Source organism: Ceratotherium simum, chromosome 21 (assembly GCF_057802395.1).
Source record: "Ceratotherium simum simum isolate JZ-2026a chromosome 21, ASM5780239v1, whole genome shotgun sequence".
NCBI classification, from domain to species: domain Eukaryota; kingdom Metazoa; phylum Chordata; class Mammalia; order Perissodactyla; family Rhinocerotidae; genus Ceratotherium; species Ceratotherium simum.
In genome coordinates this window covers 30,762,421-30,781,373 of record NC_141920.1, presented here as the reverse complement: position 1 = coordinate 30,781,373, position 18,953 = coordinate 30,762,421, and the positions used below count along the sequence as shown (strand labels likewise).

General features: G+C 53.7%; 1 protein-coding gene across 7 annotated transcripts in view; it reads right to left on the bottom strand.

The window, feature by feature from the left end:
* Positions 1 to 10,032, bottom strand: part of EBF4 (EBF transcription factor 4) — a 58,723-nt gene extending 48,691 nt beyond the window's left edge. For all 7 annotated transcript variants that reach the window (XR_015555629.1, XM_087445502.1, XM_087445505.1 and 4 more), the window contains exons 1-2: positions 9,706 to 10,032; positions 9,075 to 9,196 (exon numbers count right to left, since the gene is read on the bottom strand). Coding sequence is in view for 6 of the 7 variants with exons in the window: in XM_087445502.1 (XP_087301628.1) it covers positions 9,075 to 9,196; positions 9,706 to 10,017 (434 nt within the window). In the remaining variant the exon portion in view is untranslated. The remainder of the gene's footprint in view (positions 1 to 9,074; positions 9,197 to 9,705) is intronic.
* Positions 10,033 to 18,953: the final 8,921 nt, after the last annotated feature.

The following is an 18,953-nucleotide window of genomic DNA, read 5'->3' as shown; positions in this document are numbered from 1 at the left end:
AGATCTCTCATGGCTCCAGATCCTCCCTCTACAAAAGAGTGCTATGGCCACAATTGCTGGGAAATGTGGCTTCCTAGCATCCATGAGTGTATACGGGGGCCCTGGGACACCCTCCAGGAGTGGACACCGGTAGACCTGGCTCAGGTTGGTCCTCCCCATGGGTAGTAGCCAGCCTCCAAGATGGTTCCCCATGATCCCCGCCTCCTGCTAGTCATGCCCTTGTGTGGTCCCCTCCCATATTGTATCAGGATTGGTCTGTGTGGCCAATAGAATATGGCAAAAATCATAGCATATGATTTCCAAGCTTAAGTCATAAAAGACATTGTGGTTTCTGCCTTGTTCTCTCTCATGGAAGCTGGCTGCCATGTTGTGAGGACACTCATGCAGCCCTATGGAAGGTCCACACGGAGAAGAACCAAGGCCTGCCAATAGCCAGCACTAACTTGCCAGCTGTGTGAGTGAGCCACCTTGGAAGCAGACCCACTAGCCCCAGTCAAGCCTTCAGATGACTGCAGCCTCATAAGAAACCCTGAGCCAGAACCACCCAGCTATGCTGCTCCCTGATTTCTGACTCACAAAACTGTGTGAGATAATGAATGTTTGCTGTTTTTCACTGCTGAGTTTTGGGGTAATTTTTATGTGGCAATAGATAAATAATACACCATGCTTATTATATTACAGAGCACTTTTGTTGAGGGACATGGTTTGGATAACATGACTAAAGGCCTGCAGAAGGTTCTGAAGCCAGGCCGGGCTTAGAAGATGCTGCAGGCGGGGAGTGTGCAGCGTGGTGGAACAGTGAGAGGCTGCTGCAGGGATGCAGAGGAGAGGATGAGGATGGTGGAACTGCCTCGAGAGCCATTTAGACCAGAGTCCCATCATGGACATGCCATTGTGACAACATCTGCCATATTCATCACTACTTAATATTTTTTTCCATATAATTTTAAATCAATTTATACTTACTTGATTTCATGTGAAGCTATAATATCTGGGATGTCATGGGCTTGAGAGGCTTGTTGTGTTTTTGCTTACACAGATTACAGTAAATACATAAACAATAAAATGAACATTGTTCCTCGTCCTGAAAGCCTGCTTGGGAGCCTCAGTGGTCCATGTGAAATGCTGATTTCACAGGCAGAAGTGATGAGTCTTGCTTGTCCCTGATCAAGAGGAGGAGGGGGGCAACCAACACCTTTTCTTCTCTACCAAAGGTCCTTTCTACGTATGTCCCTTTCTCCAGGGACGTCCATCCTCCCTCCATATTCCCTCCTCTCCCCGCCCCTCCCCTCCCCCTCAGGTTAGGGTCCTTTCAAGTCCAGGCCTTGACCCTTCTGCTTCCCATTTGCCAAGAGACTGGGAGGCCTGCAGAGGGCTTTGATCACAGCAGGTCCCTGATTACTGTTGATGAATATGATAATGAGGCAGCAATTCTAACTCCTCCCTCTTGCCCCCAGGACCAACTTAGAGGGGAACAGAAACTCCCAGGGACAGGTTCCAGGACCACCTGGGGGGAGAGAAAGCCAGAAGGGGGCGGGCTTATGGAACCTTCCCAGATCACTCTGCCCTTTATTCTGCCATCAAACCCAGGAAAGGCGCCTGGAAGGCTCTCAGACAGCAAGGTTGGAGGGTACAGAGAAAGGAAGAGGACTTAGCAGAGGAGGGGTGGACGCTGAGCAATAACACAATCCCCTAGACCACTCAACATACCCTTTCTACACACACCCCTGTACTCCCAGGCCTAGAGTAAATCAATGATGCTGACCTGAGCTTCCTCTCCCACCCACCCCTCTTGGCAAGTATCAGTCAGTCCTGGGTCCTGGCTGCCTCCTGGCTCCTACCAGGCTCCTAAGGACCAGACCTGGGAAGTCTAGCCTAAGCCCCAAGCCAAGCTCCCTTCACAGGGCCTGCCCTCCCTGCAGGAGGGGATTCCTGAGGAGACAGGTCAGGGCACACAGGGAGGGGAAAGAGAGCAGGTATCCCTGCCTAGGTTTGTGGACCAGTATCTAGTGCTGCCAGTTGGGGGGCATGAAGGGGCTGCACTGCCTCCCATGCCTGTGCCCTACCCAGCAGTGGAGTCAGGCTCAGTTCCACTTCCCCTGAGGCAGCCCAGCATCATCCTCCCTTCCCCACCTTGCTTAGTGGGTCTGAGGCACAACCATCCTCCTAGGCTCACACCCATCCACATAAGGCAATGGGATAGAGGTGGCTAGTTTACAGCTCCTGGACACGACCACTATCATGAATAACAACAGAACGATATGAATAAGAGCCCTAGCCCCATATAGACCAGGAGAGGACTGCAGAACAGGCAAGACCCATGCTGGGCACACCAGGGCTGCTCCTGGTCTGTGAATATCGCCAGTTTACCCAGTTCATACCCCTGCCGGACATGTGAGACAATCAAGGTGAAATGAAAAAAGGCATAGCTTTAAAGACACATAATATTTCCTGTGAACAAGAGACAGAGGATGAGAGAAGGATCAGCACATTGTCGAGAGCCCGGAGGCAGGTCTGGACTATGCCTTCCTTCTCCTGGTTCCCCCAGGCACCTACCTACAACGTGCAGTAGGTGCCCAGTGACATCCCTGGATGGAACTGTAAGCCCCAAAGTTGCGGGGGGCGGGGGGGGAGACTTTTGCTCTTTTCCCCTTGGGAATAGCTGATAGTCTTATAATGAGAAAACAAACCAAGATTAAAGAACAGGAAGAAAGGAACATAGAGATGTGCACAAACAACTCAGGACATAGACACAGGGGATGCCCAGGGCTCTGGGAGCCCCTGCTGGGCACACCCAGGCGCAGATGTATGGGATGCAGGTGGGAGCTGGGGCACAGTCTGCTCTCACACCAGCTAAGAGACTGAGAGATGGGGATGAAGGCTGATGTCTCTGATTCTGTGGTCTCCAAGGTGGGGTTGCCCAAGACAACCACTGGGGTGTGGGGAGAAACTGCAAGGATGTCTACTGATATGAATCCTTCATCTAAAAGAAAGAAGGGAAGCAGGAGTAGAGGCCCTGAAGTCTGGAGAGGCAAGGATTTTATTTGGGTTTCCCTAGAAGTGGATCCTGAGACAAGGTTGCAAATGCAAACAGTTTATGTGGGAGGTGATTCCAGGAAACACTGGTGGGGGTGGGAAGGGAGAGAGAGAAGGAGAAAGGAAAGGCAGTCCATAAAGGGTGTGTTATCAACAAGTTACCACTGTGGGCAACAGCAGTTCAATCCCACAGGGAGCTCAGGAAACAGTCTAGGACATGTGCTTCAGAGTTATCTACCCAGAGGGCTGGGGGAGGGAGCTGGGGAATTTATCCACCAACTCCAGTCAGTCATCGGTTCTGGGGCTTCATTTCTCAGGTACTTCTGGCCTGGTGTGCAAGTGGGCAGAGCAGGCTCTGGCAGCCTAAGAAAGTCTTGGGGGGTCAGACTGGTGGCAGAGTGGTTAAGTTCGTGTGCTCCGCTTGGGCGGCCCAGGGTTCGCAGGTTTGGAACCCTGGCGCAACCAACGCACTGCTTGTCAAGCCATGCTGTGGGTTATAAAGTAGAGGAAGATGGGTACGGATGTTAGCCCAGGGCCAATCGTCCTCAGCAAAACGAAGATTGGCAGCGGATGTTAGCTCAGGGCTGATCTTCCTGACACACACACACACACACACACAAAGTCTTAGGAAGCAGATGCGGGCAGGGGAAGCAGACCCTTTACCAAGTCCTGAGGGGATGAGGGTGGGGTACCAACCACCAGCCATCCAGAGGCCTGTGGTGTGATGGAAGCCAGCACGGCTACAGCCCAGGGCCTGAGTGCAGCTTGGCAGACATGCATAAGAACTGCCTCACCTGGTACATGGATTACTGGAGCCTATAATTCAGAAACATCTCATTCATTTAGCATCATTAGTGCACAAAGTATGCCACATAAGCGCCTTTTTCAGATAAATGCAGCTGAGTGATGACAACAGCCACATTAACCACTTTTGTATGACTCCAAAATGAATTACACATCTCTTTGCTTTCTTAAAAAGATTGTTTTCAACAAAATGTTCAAAACACTTTCCTATCAACTCCGGAGTGTGCTGAGGTGGTGGGGCATTTGCTCCTGTACCAAAGAACCCGGATGTGGGAGGAGGCAATGCTCATTTTCATATATCCACCAGGGCTCACTCACCCCCTCCCCATCTTCTGCTCTGAAATAGCCCAAAAGTTAAAGGAGACTGTTGGTGACAGAAAAGCTTCGGTTTGCACAGCTACTTTTTAGTTGGAGGACACCCGCCTTGTAGCAAGCACGGTGTGCATGGGTTTCCTGAGGACTGAGCTGGGAATCCAGATTAAAGTCGACACCAAGGACCACCTGACCTTCACAGCCTGGGCCATTCAGGTGGCCTGTGCTCCAGAGTACAGCGGGATGCATGTGGGGACATGCTGGGGCCGCAGAGTTGTCTGGCTGCTATTGCTGGGGCCACCCAGCGGGTCCCTGGAGATGCTCCTTTGGGAGGCTGAGCAGGATGCCCCAGGGCGTTTCACGCAGCAACCCCTAGACCCTGCCACAGCTGTCTAGTGGAGACAATACCCCCCTCACGGTCTCTGCTCTCTGCTCAGAAGGCCGCTTGTGGCTCCTTAAATCCTTGCTACGTGCTTGTTATAACTATGAGCAATTTAAAACAAGCATCCCAACCCCACAGAGGTCAGCGGCTGAGGCTGGAGCTTTGGTCTCCCTCCAGAGGCACCCACAGGCCTTCTGCCTCCTCCAGCCCCCACCAAACCCTAACTCTTGCCTACCTTGACAGCCCAAGGTTCTGAGCAGTGCCTTGGCCTGGGCCTGATCCGTCTTGGAGTCTGAGATGCTGGGGAAATGGGGACAAGCCCTGAGGTCATCAGCAATGGGAGGAGGCTCTTTGTTGATCCTCTCAGGAGGTGGAAAGAGCAAAAAGTGTATGTCTCCTGCATCTCATCCCTTGTCTCAGATTTTCCTAAAGTCTCTGCTAAATCCAGCTCTTCTTTTCCCCACCCTGGCATGGCTGCATCAGTTCCCACTTCCTTTCCTCCGCCTCCTCTCTTCCTCCAAGCATCCCACTGGTCCCTGCTCTCCCTCCAGGCATCCCCTGGGCCCCTGGGACTGCTGATAATCATCAAGCTGGGTCTGGCATTCCAGGCCCCAGCCAAGATCTATCAGCCCAGCTCTGCCCAGAGCCTGGCTGTGCCACAGACCAGGAAAGATAAAAGCAGCAGCTCACAGGGTTACACACCCTTTAACAATGCAGCTGCCAAGAACCTGTGTCCAGAGGGGCCTGCTGGAGGAGGCTTTGGGGCTGCTTCATATCCCCTGCTCCCACGGCCCCAGCAGCTGCTCTGCTCACCTGCCCCAGGAACTTGTCTCAGCCATCAAGGTCCCTGAATGGGGGGGGGGGAGGCCTCACTAGCTAGCTCTCCCACTCTTCCCCTTGACCTCAATTCTACCTATAGACTGCCCACCCTGCTTCTCTCTGCCCACCCCCTCGCCACCCACCCACAGGCCTGCCTGCCAGGTCCCAGGCTGAGGAGCCGCCATTAATTATTAAAGCAAACAAAAGCATTTCCTAGCAGGGAGGCTAGCCTGCAGCTGCTTACAGGAAAGGCAGCCCCAGCTGGCTTCCCTCTCAGGGCCCTGCTAGTGCGCTGGGACCAGCTCAAGGGGGAGGGCTGGCCTGGGTCCTCCAGGGGTCTTCCCAGGCTGAGAATCCCACCAGAAGCAGAGGGGAGCTACTTCTGTGCTGAGCACCCTAGCAAGAGGATGCAGGTTTGCAGGGGGTCCGGGGAAGGTGGGCTGGGGTTGGGATATGGGTCTCAGAGATAAAGTCCTGTTGGCCCAGGGTAGGGACAGTCACAGCTTGGCCAGGGGTCCTGTGCAGAGTTCCCTACTAGGGCGACCCAGCCAGCCTCTACACCAGCCTCTTCTCTTCCCTGCTGCCTCCAATGTAAGGGTATGCAGCCCCTCTTTTCTCCCTACTCCTCTTTTGCTCAGAACTTTCCTTCCTGTTGGCAGGGCCTCCCTCACTGGTCTTAGCAGGCTCTGAGCCTTCTCCTTCTTCTCCCTCTTCTGTAAAACCTTGGCATTGTAAAGCTAGGGAGCAGTAGCTGCTCCAGTATCTGGTTCCTGGGGTCAGGTAGGTCCTGGAGACCACTAACGTGGAAAGGGGAGTCCAACAGAAAGGGATTCGGGAAACATCTAACATGCACGCCTGCTTCCTTGAGCAGATACTCATTGCCCCCTTGCTGACTGCTCAAGCCTATCCTGGTGCTGTGCTAACAAGGATGAATGAGCCACCATCCTTGCCCTAAGGGAAGGTGCAGGTTGGCTAGGCAAGGAAGCCCAGGACAGGCAGGGCACAGCTGACTCTGGCCTGTGGCGAGCATCCTTAGGCAGTACTAAGAACCGTTCCCCGGGGACGGGTGGGAGGGCACAAAGAGAGATGGTGCTGGTTGGAGTGGGTCCCGGAGGCTATAAGACTTTATTCAGTGGGTGTGTGGGTGCTGGAGGCAGAGGAACTGTTTCAAGAGAAACAGCTAATTCTCCAACATTGCTGGATGCCAAGTATCATACAGAGGCTGGAAGGAAGTTCGGGGTCAGACTGTGATGGGCCTTAAATGCTGAATATCTGGGAGGAAGTGGGGGCGGGGGGTCGCTGAAGTTTTTAATTAGGGAGGGACATGATCAGAGAAGAGTTCTTTGGAAATATTGCTGTGGTCCCCGGTGCATGTCAGATGGTTCTGGGGGAGTGGTCAGAGGCTGGGGCTGGGGCAGCGGGCTAGGAGGCTGAGGTGGTCAATCGGGGTAGATTAACCTTCAAGCCAGGGAGGAAAGTGGTGGAGGGCAAGGGTGTGTCATTGTTAAAGGTTGGCCGTGGGCACTGAGATGAGGAGTAGGACCCAAAGAGAACGTCCAGAAGCCTTGATAACCAGGTGGCTTTGGGGCAAAGGCGAGGAAGGCATCAAAGACAACTGCCTTGGGGGGGGGGGGGAGCAGTGCTCCTGGGCAAGTTTCTCAGAGAAGAGAGGGAGAGAAACCAGGCAGAGGATGAAGAGGGAGGTGGGGACAGGGAAAGGCATTTTTGTTGTTGCTGTTGGAGGATGGGAAGACCTGAGCAGAGAACCGACTAAGGATCAAGATACAAACGGGGGAGATGACGGGCCACCTCGGGAAGAATGAGGAGAAAGGATTAGCCTGCTCCCTTATGGAAGGAGGTGGCCCAGAGGTAACCAAATGTTGGGGGGCTCCCAACTTGTGTCCTGAGACAGAGAAGTCTCCAGACTTGGAGAGAAGCAGCCCAGGCTTGAAGAAATGCCCCTCCTCCAATTGGAGAAGCCTTCTGAGTCCCAGTGATGTGGCCCTGGGGACTCAGACTGGACACCCCAACCTCACTAAAGATCCCCCCATGTGCAGACAACACTGCTGGTGGCCTGATCCTCTGGGAGGAGCCTCATCCCCACATTTTCTGCACCCACACAGGCTACAAGGGCACTTGCCTCCTTCACATCTGCTTCCCCCTCATCAAACCTGCTAACTCGGGGCAGAGACACAGGGGAGGGTGGGAGAGAAATAGGAACCTTAAACCCCAGAGACCCCACTGGAACTCCCGACCCACTCTTACCAGGAGCTCTCACCACCGTGGTAGAGAAGATGGGGCCCATTAAGAAACTGACCACCTCAAGTTAAATAAAAAAAAACAGAACCAACAGAAAAACAGGCAGGATACAGAACTGTATGCATAGCACAAGAAAAAACATGGTAATGGGCAGAAAGATGGGAAGGAAATACACGAAAATGTTGACAGTAGTTGTATTAGAGAGGTGGGATTTTGTTTTCTATTTTCCAGTTTTTCTGGAATATAGTTATATCATGAGTAAAACTTGTGTAAATTAATTCATAGGCAAGACCCTTTCTCTTCCTGAAGAGATGAGCTCCAGAGAGAGCCCCCAGTGCTCCCTCCTGACAGTCGTGGAAGGACAGGACCGCAGAAACACTGGTTAGCTTTACATATGGAATGAAGTATGTGTCTTTTAAGGGGTGAAGTTGGGGTTGGACTATGAGTGGTGTCCCCTGAACAGGACTAGGGATGTGAAGGTGTGACCCAGCTGCTGCGCCTGGTCTGTCCCGGCAACCCCCCACCAGAATCCCTGCAGGCTGCTGGACAAGCAGCTGCTCAGACCTCTGGGAAGCCCAGCTCCTCCTGCCCCAGCTGTCTGCAGAGGCAGCACCTCTTTAGTCCTGACCACTGAGAACTCCCTGTAGGCTGTCTTAACCTCCCCCCCTGCTCACAACTGGGGGTACAAAAAGCCCAGGGCCCAGGTATTAGGGCACACAGATCACCAAACCTTTAAACTTCCTTTCCAAATCTGGGAGTCCATCCCCCACCCAGGCCCCTGCCCAGACTCCTTTAAAGGAGTCGGAGGAGATGGGCGTGGGTGCTGGGTTCCCAGGGACCCCCTGCCTCCCGCAGGACCCATCAGAAAAACACCTTGAGGAGAGGCGGCCCTGAGCGGCCCTCCCCTGTCTCAGCCCCCATCATTCAAGCCAAGCCAACTGCCCAGCTCATCTCTTCCCCACTCTTCAGTCCCCAGCTGATTCTCCCCTCCGGCTCTGCACACCCCCCATCCTCCAACACCGAGGGGCGTGGGAAAGCAGAAAGGGGGCTGGATTTCGTGTCTTTCCTGGCAGATAGCAGCGGAATTGGACAGGGAGAGGCACTGGGACTGCCCAGGAAGGAGGGGTTGGCTCTTCTTGACAGCTGGTGGTTGTGGGTCACGGCTCAGGGACTTTGGGCAGTTGGGACACCTCCTCCTCTAGAGCCGCAGACGGCCAGGCCGGCGAGCCAGTCGGAAGTAAGAGCCCAGACAGTCGGGAGTGGAGGCAGAAGCCCCGCCCCGGCCCGCCCCACATCCTCAGGAGGAAGCATAGGCGCTCAGGGCAGGGTGGGCGGGAGAGCTCGCCGGGACTGTCCAGACTTAGGGCTCCTTCCACCCCTCGCCCCAGCAGCTCAGCAAGCTGAGAGAAGGCGGTGCGGAGCCGTCCAACCCGAGCGCGCCGGCTCCCGTCCGAGCGCTTACCTCTGCGCCGCGGTGCTGGCGTCTAGGATGCCCGCTCCCTGCATCCAGGAGCGCACCGAGCCCAGACCGGCGGGCAGCAGCGGCTCCTCCTTCAGGTTGAGCCCGCCGCGGGGCAGAGCGTCCTGCGCAGGGAACATAAGGGCGCGCAGTCGGTGGGCGCCCTCCCCGCCGGGGATCCGGTCCCGCTGAGGCTGCGAGCGTCTCAGCTCCGCGGGACCCGACGGCACCGGGCGCCTCCAGGAGCGCAGCGCGCTGCCGAGTCCCGGCGGCTCAGTGCGCGCTAGCTTCTTGGGCGCTCCCTCGGAGAAAGCGGGTCCGCGAGCGCCGGCGCTGTCCCCTCCCCTCCCGGGGCGCGGGGCGGGGAGATGGAGGGATTCCCCCGCGGCCTGAGCGCCAGCGGGCGGACTGCGAGCGGGGTGGGGAGGGCGGGAGAGGACCCGGCACCCGGTCCGCGCGGAGGCGCCCCAGAGGCGCGCTCTGGCGGCTGCCCAGGGCCGCGGTCGTCGGAGGGGGGGCCCGAGCGCCCCGGGAGCTGCCTTCGGCAAGGCGGGGGCGCGGGGCTGCCCGCCCTTTCCCCCTCGCCGCCCCCACCTCCCGCCCGCCCGCGGCGCCGGCGCGGGGCGCTGATTACCATCCGGGAGGCGGAGGCGGCGGGCGCGGAGCTCGGCGGCGGCGGCGGCGACAGGGGCGGCAGCGGCGGCAGGAGCAGAAGCAGCCGCGCGTCCCGGGGAAAGGCAGGGGCAGCGCCGGGCCAGCAGACACCGCCGCCGCCGGCGCCCCGCGTGCCCCGGCGCCCCGGCCCTGCCGCAGCCCCGGGCGGCAGCACCTGGAGCAGCAGCAGCAGCAGCCCGGCCGACTCCCCCCGGGGCCCGGTTCCCGCGCCGCCCCGCCGCGGCCGCCGCCGACCGCCGCTCCCCGGGGCCTGGCCGCGGGCCCGGGCCATCCCGCCGCCGCCGCCGCTCCCGGGGGAGCGGGAGCCGAAGGGAGGGAGCGCGGGCGGGAGGAGGGATGGCGGGAGCGGGCGGGCCCAGGGGACTGGGGGCCGGGGGAGGCGGGGGCGGGGCGGCGCGGGCGGCCGAGGGGCGGCCGGGGACGTGACATCATCGGGGGAGGAGCGGCCGGGCCCGGGCCGCCGCGGCGGGGCGGACCCTGGCGAGTCGGTCGCCGGGGCTGGGGGCTGCGGCCTGGCAGAGGCCGCGGGAAGGAACAGGAGGGACCAGCGGGGGCCGGGAGGCCCGGGCGGGGAGCAGACGGGGATGCGCGGCGGGCGCGCCCAGCTGAAGCTCAAGAACCGCCACCGCCTCCGGGTCGCCACCGGACGAAGCTCCGGCTTCTTCTCGGCCTCCTCTCCCTCTCCCAAGTACCCGCCGTCCTCTCCCCGCCGAAGCCCTGTTGCTGCAATTGCTGCTCTTTTTTGACGCCTCCAAGCTTTTACTCTTGATGTTCTTTGCTCGCCCCGGCTGCCCTCCCGCATTTCTCCTGGCGATCTTGACCTCGGTTTAACCTCAACCTAGGACTCAAACCTCTCTCTCAAACTGGGCCCCGGATACGCTGAGCCCCGTCCCTGCACCCTCATCCCTAGTCCCCGTCCCTGGGTTGCCTAAACCTAAAGCTTTTTCGTTTCCAACCTGTGCCTTTCAGAAACCTCTCGATTTTTGATTGCAAGTTGCATACTTAGGGCTTGGAGTTAGGACTCAGAGCCCAACTCACTTCCTTCTCCCCAGCCAGAGAATCTTCCCTTTCAGATTTCATTCCTCTTTTATTAGTTCCTGGCACAGAAATTATCTGGCCCTTGACCCCGGGGGCAGAGTCATATCTGCCCCTCTCTCCATGTTCTGGCCTGGTGTGTCCTGGCCAGGCTTTGAACAAGCCCAGAATGAGTCCAGCAGTTTCCTGCAGAACAGCACCGGGGTGGCCTACCCTCCCTGCTGTTCACTCTCAGACACCCCCGGAATATCACTTTCTTGCACTGACTGACTCCCATCCTCTTTTGGGGGCCTCCAAGTGTGCAGTTCGTGGTCCACCCCACATGGACCCAGCTGAGGGTTCCCAGGGGCACTGCTGGGCCAGAGGGCCCCCCACTCCTCTCCTGACCTCTGTTACCATCCCTCCCTCTCCATGCCCCCCTCCCCATCACCTGCAGGGGCCTGTCACTCCCACCCAGACTTCTCAAGGGCTCAGCTTTTAACTCAGGTGAGATGATCAAAGGTAGGTCTCTCTTCAAGGTGAATTCTTATGCCACTCTCTTTCTCCATCTCCTTATCTGACTCTCTAAATCCTTGCTTCTCCCAGTGTGGTCCCTGGACCAGCAGCATCGGCATTACTTGGGAGCTTGTTAGAAATGCAGAATCTTAGGCCTTGCCCAGACCTGCTGAATCAGAACCTGTCTTGTAACTAGATCCCAAGTGATTTGTGTACACATTACATTTGGGAAGCATTGCTCTGGAGAAACCCCCCAAAGCTGTTCCATTCTTGCTCTACCCCTCTCTCCAGCCTCAAACCTGCCCCTGGCTCTAAATTTCCAGCAGACACCCTACCTACTTGATGGAGAGAACACAGGGAATCTTGGCAGAAGCCTGCTGTCTCTCTCAGCTGTCTGTGTTGTTGGTCCTTTCTTGGTCTCTTCACCCATTCTCTTCTCTCTCCTTGCAACCTGGAGAAGCATGTGGACTCAGGCCCTCTTTGCACAGTCCCATCTTCTGCACCTCCTGGTGTTGCCCCATCTGATCTGTTCAGTGTCTTGATCCTCCGTCTTTCCTCTGCTTAGACGTCCTCATTCTTAAAAGAACCCTCCTCTTGTCCCCGCCTCCTCCTCCAACTTGTGCCCGCCCTGTTTCTGAGAAAGTCCACAGGCACGCTCCACCAAGGATGCCTTGCCAGCCCCCAGTAAACCGCTCCCGAAGCCCCAGTGGTCTGGCTCCCTTCCAGCTATGCCGCTGTTTGCACTTCTCTCCACCTCAGGCCCTCTGACCTTGCAGCATCAGGCTCTCCCCTCCTCCTCCCACACACATCTGGGAAGGCCATCCTGACGACCAGAGCACACTGTCTCTCCTCTTGCCCCCCTGAGCGCCCCGGTCTCCTGTGCCATGCTCCTTCTCCCTTTCTCCCCTCAGAGAACTCCTGCTCCTCTGCAGTCTCAGAGGCCGTCTTTGGGGAAGTGATTTCCTAGTGTGGGCCTCTGTCCTGCTGTGTCAGTCCTGAACATCAACTGCTGAGGACAGAGCTGGGCTTGACCCTCGAGGAGGAGGGGAGCACCTGCCTCCAGGGAGGGTCCCTATCACAAAGAGCTCTGCCCCTGGGCTGGGGGTGGGGCTGCTTGAGTTCCACATGCCCCTGCCCCACTCATGCCCACTCCTCACAAACCAGCTCTTCCTCCTGGCTCCCTGTTTGTCCATGGTACCTCCTCCTGATGCCCTCCAGGCTTGGGGCCCAGGAGTTCATCTCGGATACTTTCCTCGCCCTGTCTGCAGCCACCTCTCTGTCAGGACTTAAGGATTCTCCCTTCATGTCGTTCTCCCTAATCCTGGGCCCACAGTGTGTATCTTTAACTGTGAAACTTACTTGGCCTCTACCGGACTCCACCTTTGCTTGGAGGAGAGATCTGCCCCAATCTGATCACAGCCTCCTTAGCTATCTCCCTGCCCCCAGCTGCCCACCCCCGACCACCCTCCATCCTCCTGCCACGGTTCTTAAAAGCAGGCCATCACCTGCTTAGAAACTTCCAAACGTCTCTCATGGCTCCCCAAGTAGACATTTAGGGATTCAATTTAGGGACATTCTAGGCCCTTTGGTGCCTGATCCAAATGTCTCTTGCCAGCCTGCCCTCCATTCCCTTGCTGTGTGAGTCCTTTGCTTGCCTGACACAGAAGATCTTGCTATTTCCCAGACACAGCTCAGCTCCATGCCTTTGCTGTAGCTGTCCCCTCCAGCTGCAGTGCCCTCACTTCTACAACACCTTTCTTCTCTAGGAGGAAACGGGGTCCACATTCCTTTTCATGATAGTTGAAGGGTTTTGGTGTTGCAATCTTCATGGTTCAAGAAGACCCTTCCCAAGGTAGATTTGGGGGACAGGTGCTCAGAATTAACCTGGGGCAGAAAGGAGAGTCAGTCAACCCAGGAAAGTGGCACTGAGCTAAGGCCAGGCTGGACGGGCTCCTGACCTGTGTGGGTTTCTATTCTATATTAACCACATGGACTAGAAAGAAACCACCCAGGCTGGTGTTTGAGGCTTCCCAGGGCCCAAAGCCCCAGAGAAGGGCTTCTGGGTTAGAGCTGCTGAGCCAAGGGGCAAGGCCTCTGGGTGCTGAGGACACCAACTGGACCCAGCAGGTAGAAGGCCAGGGAGCCAATTCTCCGTCAGTCTTTGGGGTCAGAGGTTAAGTATCTCTGCTTTAGACTCAGCAAGTCTGTTTCTTGGAACTCTATGTGAGTTTTTATTTTGCATTATTTATTTTGGTTCCTTTGGTAAATTTCTCCTTTCAAACTGCTGCGGCTTCTCCGTGAGAAAAGGATTTGGAGGCCTGCTGTGGCTGTGGCCACAGAGAGCTGGAGGGGCGGTAGTGACAGATAGAGGAGGCTGGGTCCAAGCACGCAGAGAATGCGAGTCCATCTGGCCCAAGCAGAGGGTGACCCTGGCCCACCAGCCCAGAGCCTCTGACCTCACCCTTCTCCGTCATGGACATTCGTGCTCAAATCCACAGGAAGGGCTCTTGTCGTGTGCACAGTGCTAGTGAATAAGCAAAGACTAAAACACAGGCCATGCCCTTATGGGCTCCACAGTGTGGTGTGGGGGACTTGTAAACACTCAGCGTCACTCCAGAGTGACCTGGCTGTTAAAGAGGCAGGGGCGAGTACCAGGACCAGCACAGAAGAAGGGCCTGAGCCTGAGAGGGGGCGAAGGGGGTCTTGGGCAGGAGGATCAGCATACGTGAAGACTAGTAGAGCTGAATGAGCGGGCTTGCTGCGCTTGCTTCAAGGGGGAAGGTTTTAGCACCCGGAGCATCATGCTCGTGCCTAGCATGCCATGCTGAGGAGCTTGGAATTTTTCCTATAGACCTGGGCCTTAAAGTGATACTTTAAAAATCAGCAGTGCTCCTCCCTCTCTCACTTTTTTTCTCTAAAAAGAGGTGCAACAGCCTAGAAAACAGACCCAAGGTGGTGCATTAGGCAGAGGGTCCTTTGGTCAGACTGTGTGTTGGGCCGTAGCGCCCCCTGGAGGTCCCAGAGAGCCAGGCAGGTACTTGGATCCACTTCTTGTCGAGACCTCTGAGGGAATTAAAGTATATAGGAAGAATTGAAAAATTAAAGCATGCACTGAATATGGCTGTTTGCACCGTACCATGAAGAAAAAAAAGGTGAGGGCCATCCCTGAAGGTTTTCTGGTGGGTATGCCTCAGCTCTTAGCCTTCCTTCCCATTGACTCCTAAGGTCTCTTCAACTGCTTCAAGAAAAACCCACACTACAGGCATTAGTTTTACCTCAGGATCCATCCCATTCCCCAAATCTAGGCTGAGCTATTCAATCTTGAATAATGACACAATGGGAGCCAATGGGGGGCACTTTGGCAGGAAAGTTGAGCTCCCATCTCCAGTCTCTGCTACTATCCATAGAACTTCAAGCAGCAAGATGAAGTGTTGGTTTCGACATGCCCCCCAGGGTCCCACACTTAGTCAGTTGTGAATAAGTCTCAAGGGGATCAGTAGGTCTTATCTCAGACAGACAGGATATAGTCTAAAGCCAGGTTATTATCCATTAAAATTCTCACAGGTGAGTTTTAGACAAATCTGCTGATCTTTGATGTCATTGCCAATAATTATAGGAGGCAACAGATGGGCCAAAAAGCAATCTCCACCCCTAACGGAGAGACATTCCACGGCCCACATACAAACATATACCCCGAAGGGTCACATGTCACTCGAGTTCAAGATTTGGTGTTAAATCTGATTTGCATCATCATTACGATGGTTTGGTTAAGTCACGTGGGCAGTGTCATCAAATAGTTGCAACCTCATTTACTGTACATGAACCAAGGCCATTCAGTGATGGGAAAAGTACATGTACGTGCACCAGTCAGATTGAAACAAGGTCGTTCTGGATGGTGTGTTTGTACAAGTATCGGGGAGGGGGAGGTTCCATATTCAGGAGCTGCCATTGATGGCAAAGGGCACAACCAAATAGTTTGGGACTGGCTATGCCCACATGAGTTCTGTTTCCATAGCTCGTGAACAGGATGACAAACCCAAAGGGGTCAGTTGCCAGCTGCAGCTGTTGCTTGACTCAGATGAACTGGGTGATGGTTTTGCCAGGCTGTAGTGCTAGATCCAGAGGACAAAGGAAACATTAATCGGTCCCCCCTCCTTGCACCTGCTGGCATCTAAAGTGTCTTCCCACTGAGCCTCCATAGCCAGGAGAGCAGCATGTTGCATTCCAGTAGCTATATCTTCATCTTTTCTCCAGTGTTTCCCTACTCATACCCTGACCTTTTGTCTGAAGGGGCCAGGTGTGAGTGGGACAAAATTTACAGAGACCCATTCTATCTCCCATCTTGGCCTTTGTGGGCCAGTGTAGAGGAACTTGGCAAACAGTGTACTGAACCACATGGTCATCACCTTTATGATCTAGGATCATGTTAATCCATTAGGAGAATGTAGGTGTCTAGATCAGAATTCATCTTGAATCCCCTAGGCCTACTTTTGCCGGGCCAACACCCACTACCTGAGGCTGGCCTGGGGTTGTTGTTAGGAGAGAAAAAAGAAGCACCATGCCCAGGAAAGGTCAGAGTCCCAAATCTTCAGAATAGGTCTGTATAGCCCTCCGCCCCTTTTGTCCTGATCATTACCCAGGAAATGGCAGAGAGGAGATGATCCTTGTCTGGGGATGGCTGCATTCAGTGACCACACTGCCTCACTGAGGTGTGTGGACCAAAAGGAGATGAAGGAGATAGTCAGAAATTTTTTTAGTTATTTTTGAGGAGGCCATTCCAGTGCTCAATAACACCGGATGCCTGCAGATGGCAGAGAGCATGGCATGGCCATCAGGTATTGGCCCATTGTTGGGTGGCTTTTGCAACAAAGGGTGCATCATTGTCAGACTACAGATGGTCTGAAAAGCCAAAAACTTGACATGGCTTAGTTTCAAGGGCCACAATGGTGTGGCCAGAGTTGCCTGCTCAGACTAGAACAGCAACACTGTAACCTGAAAATGTGCCCACAGCATTGAGGACTATTGTCCGGAGACGGGGTCAAAGGTCTGATGTAGTCAATCATCCAGGAGCCATCGGGAGCAATGCCCCCTGCAATGTGGCCCGTTTACTGTAAGACAAACAGTTCCACTTTTGGGAGGCGTCACAAGTCTGGTATGTAGTGGTGGCTTCTGCATCAGAAACGTACAGTTCCTTACTTTGTGCCCAGTTCATGATGATGGATATGTTGCCATGTCTGGCGCGATGATGGATCCAGGCAGTGATGGCGGTTGTATGGGCAGTGCAGGTTGTATCAGCAGCTTGATTCCAGTTGGTCTTATTAGAGAAGGGCCCTTACCATGGGCATCTACATGAGTGATCCAGGCTGTCTGATTGGCAGCTGAATTTGTTTCCACAGTTTGCAGCTCCAAAGAATCTTTAATCTGCTAGTCTTGCAGACAAAACTGCTAAGACATTGGCAAAGCACAAAAGGTGGTAAAAATGTAGCAAGTTCATCAGGGGAAGTGTTGGCCAGGACTCAGCACTGTCTTGAGTTCTGCCCATTGAGAAGAACGACCATGCCTGCTTTTGATTCTGCATAGTTGGCACTGAAGTTGAATGTGGATACCATCAGGTGTCAGCTTACTGAACCACCAACAAACCAGGCAGGCACTTAGGGGACCCTCTGTGATTTGAGGGCCCCATTGAGCTAGCAGATTTGCTTCAGGGGATGAAGTGAGGAATGGAATGTCCCTCAAAGGGATTGCTGCCATTCTTTCACATAAAACCCAGATAATGTTAGGGCTAGGCCAGCTGTGCTCTTGAATATAGCATTTCCATTTGAGTAACAGGCCTTTTGTGCCCTTCCCTCGATAGCCACCAAATCCAAGCTGACCCATCCCAAAATTAGAACATCAGGTTGGAGAAGTGTCAGGACCTCTATGGGTCTGTAATGAGTTAGTAGGTTTCTTTTACTTAGCGGTTAAGTGTGCGCACTCCGCTACTGGCAGCCGGGGTTTGGATCCCCAGCGCGCACCGACGCACCGCTTGTCCTGGCCATGCTGAGGCGGCGTCCCACATACAGCAACTAGAAGGATGTGCAACTATGGTATACAACTATGTACTGGGACTTTGGGGCGAAAAAGGGGAAAAAAAGGAGGAGGATTGGCAATAGATGTTAGCTCAGGGCTGATCTTCCTCACAAATAAATAAATAAATAAATAAATAAAGGGGGATGTGCTTGGTGACTGTGTCGGGCAGGTGGCGCTGTTGTGCTGGAAAATGGCCTCTCAAAAATCTGGGAGCCATTGAGTATTTCTCCGGTTTCCCTTGCTCCTTTAGCAAACCTAGGCAGTTCCTTCTGGACCATCCCAGGGGGTTCAGGAATCATCTCTCTACATGCAGCAGTCTCTGAAATGGTGAACCCTCTCTGATACTTATGGGCATTCCCAATACAAGCCTGTACAAACATCAATACCATTATACATTCAGCAGTAGAAACCTCAACAGTACATTGAATTGGCCCAAAGGACCCACCTACAGGGTCACTTTATTTTTATTTTTTTTTTTTTCTGAACATCTCTGGCTTGCCTTTTATCTTTTTAATTAAAAAACAACTTTTACAACACATATTTTGATACATAATTTTGTTGAGTAAACAACAATTGTCTAATTGTGGATATGACTTTATATATATTTAAGTTTTTTTTTTTTTTGCATTTCTTTTTTTTTTTTTTAATTTTTTGTTTATTGCAGTAACATTGGTTTATAACATTGTAAAAATTTCAGGTGTACATCATTGTACTTCTATTTCTGCATAGATTACATCATGTTCACCACCCAAATACTAATTACAACCCATCACCACACACGTACCGAATTATCCCTTTCACCCTCCTCCCTCCCCCCTTCCCCTCTGGTAACCACCAATCCAATCTCTGTCCCTATGTGTTTGTTTATTGTTGTTATTATCTACTACTTAATGAAGGAAATCATGCGGTATTTGACCTTCTCCTCTGACTTATTTCACTTTGCATTATACCCTCAATGTCCATCCATGATGTCACAAATGGCTGGATTTCATCGTTTCTTATGGCTGAGTAGTATTCCATTGTGTATATATACCACAGCTTCTTTATCCATTCGTCCCTTGATGGGCACTTAGGTTGCTTCCAAGTCTTGGCTATTGTGAATAACGCTGCAATGAACACATGGGTGCATGTACCTTTACAAATTGGTGTTTTCAAGTTCTTTGGATAAATACCCAGCAGTGGGATGGCTGGATCATATGGTAGTTCTATCCTTGATTTTTGAGGAATCTCCATACTGTTTTCCATAGTGGCTGCACCAGTTTGCACTCCCACCAGCAGTGTATGAGAGTTCCCTTCTCTCCACATCCTCTCCAACACATGTTGTTTCCTGTCTTGTTAATTATAGCCATTCTGACGGGCGTCAGGTGAGATCTCATTGTAGTTTTGATTTGCATTTCCCTGATAGTTAATGATTTTGAACATCTTTTCATGTGTCTGTTGGCCATCTGTATATCTTCTTTGGAGAAATGTCTGTTCAGGTCCTTTGCCCATTTTTTAATTGGGTTGGTAGTTTTTTTGTTGGTAAGATGCATGAGTTCTTTATATATTTTGGAGATTAAGCCCTTATCAGAAGTATGGTTTGCAAATATCTTCTCCCAATTGTTAGGT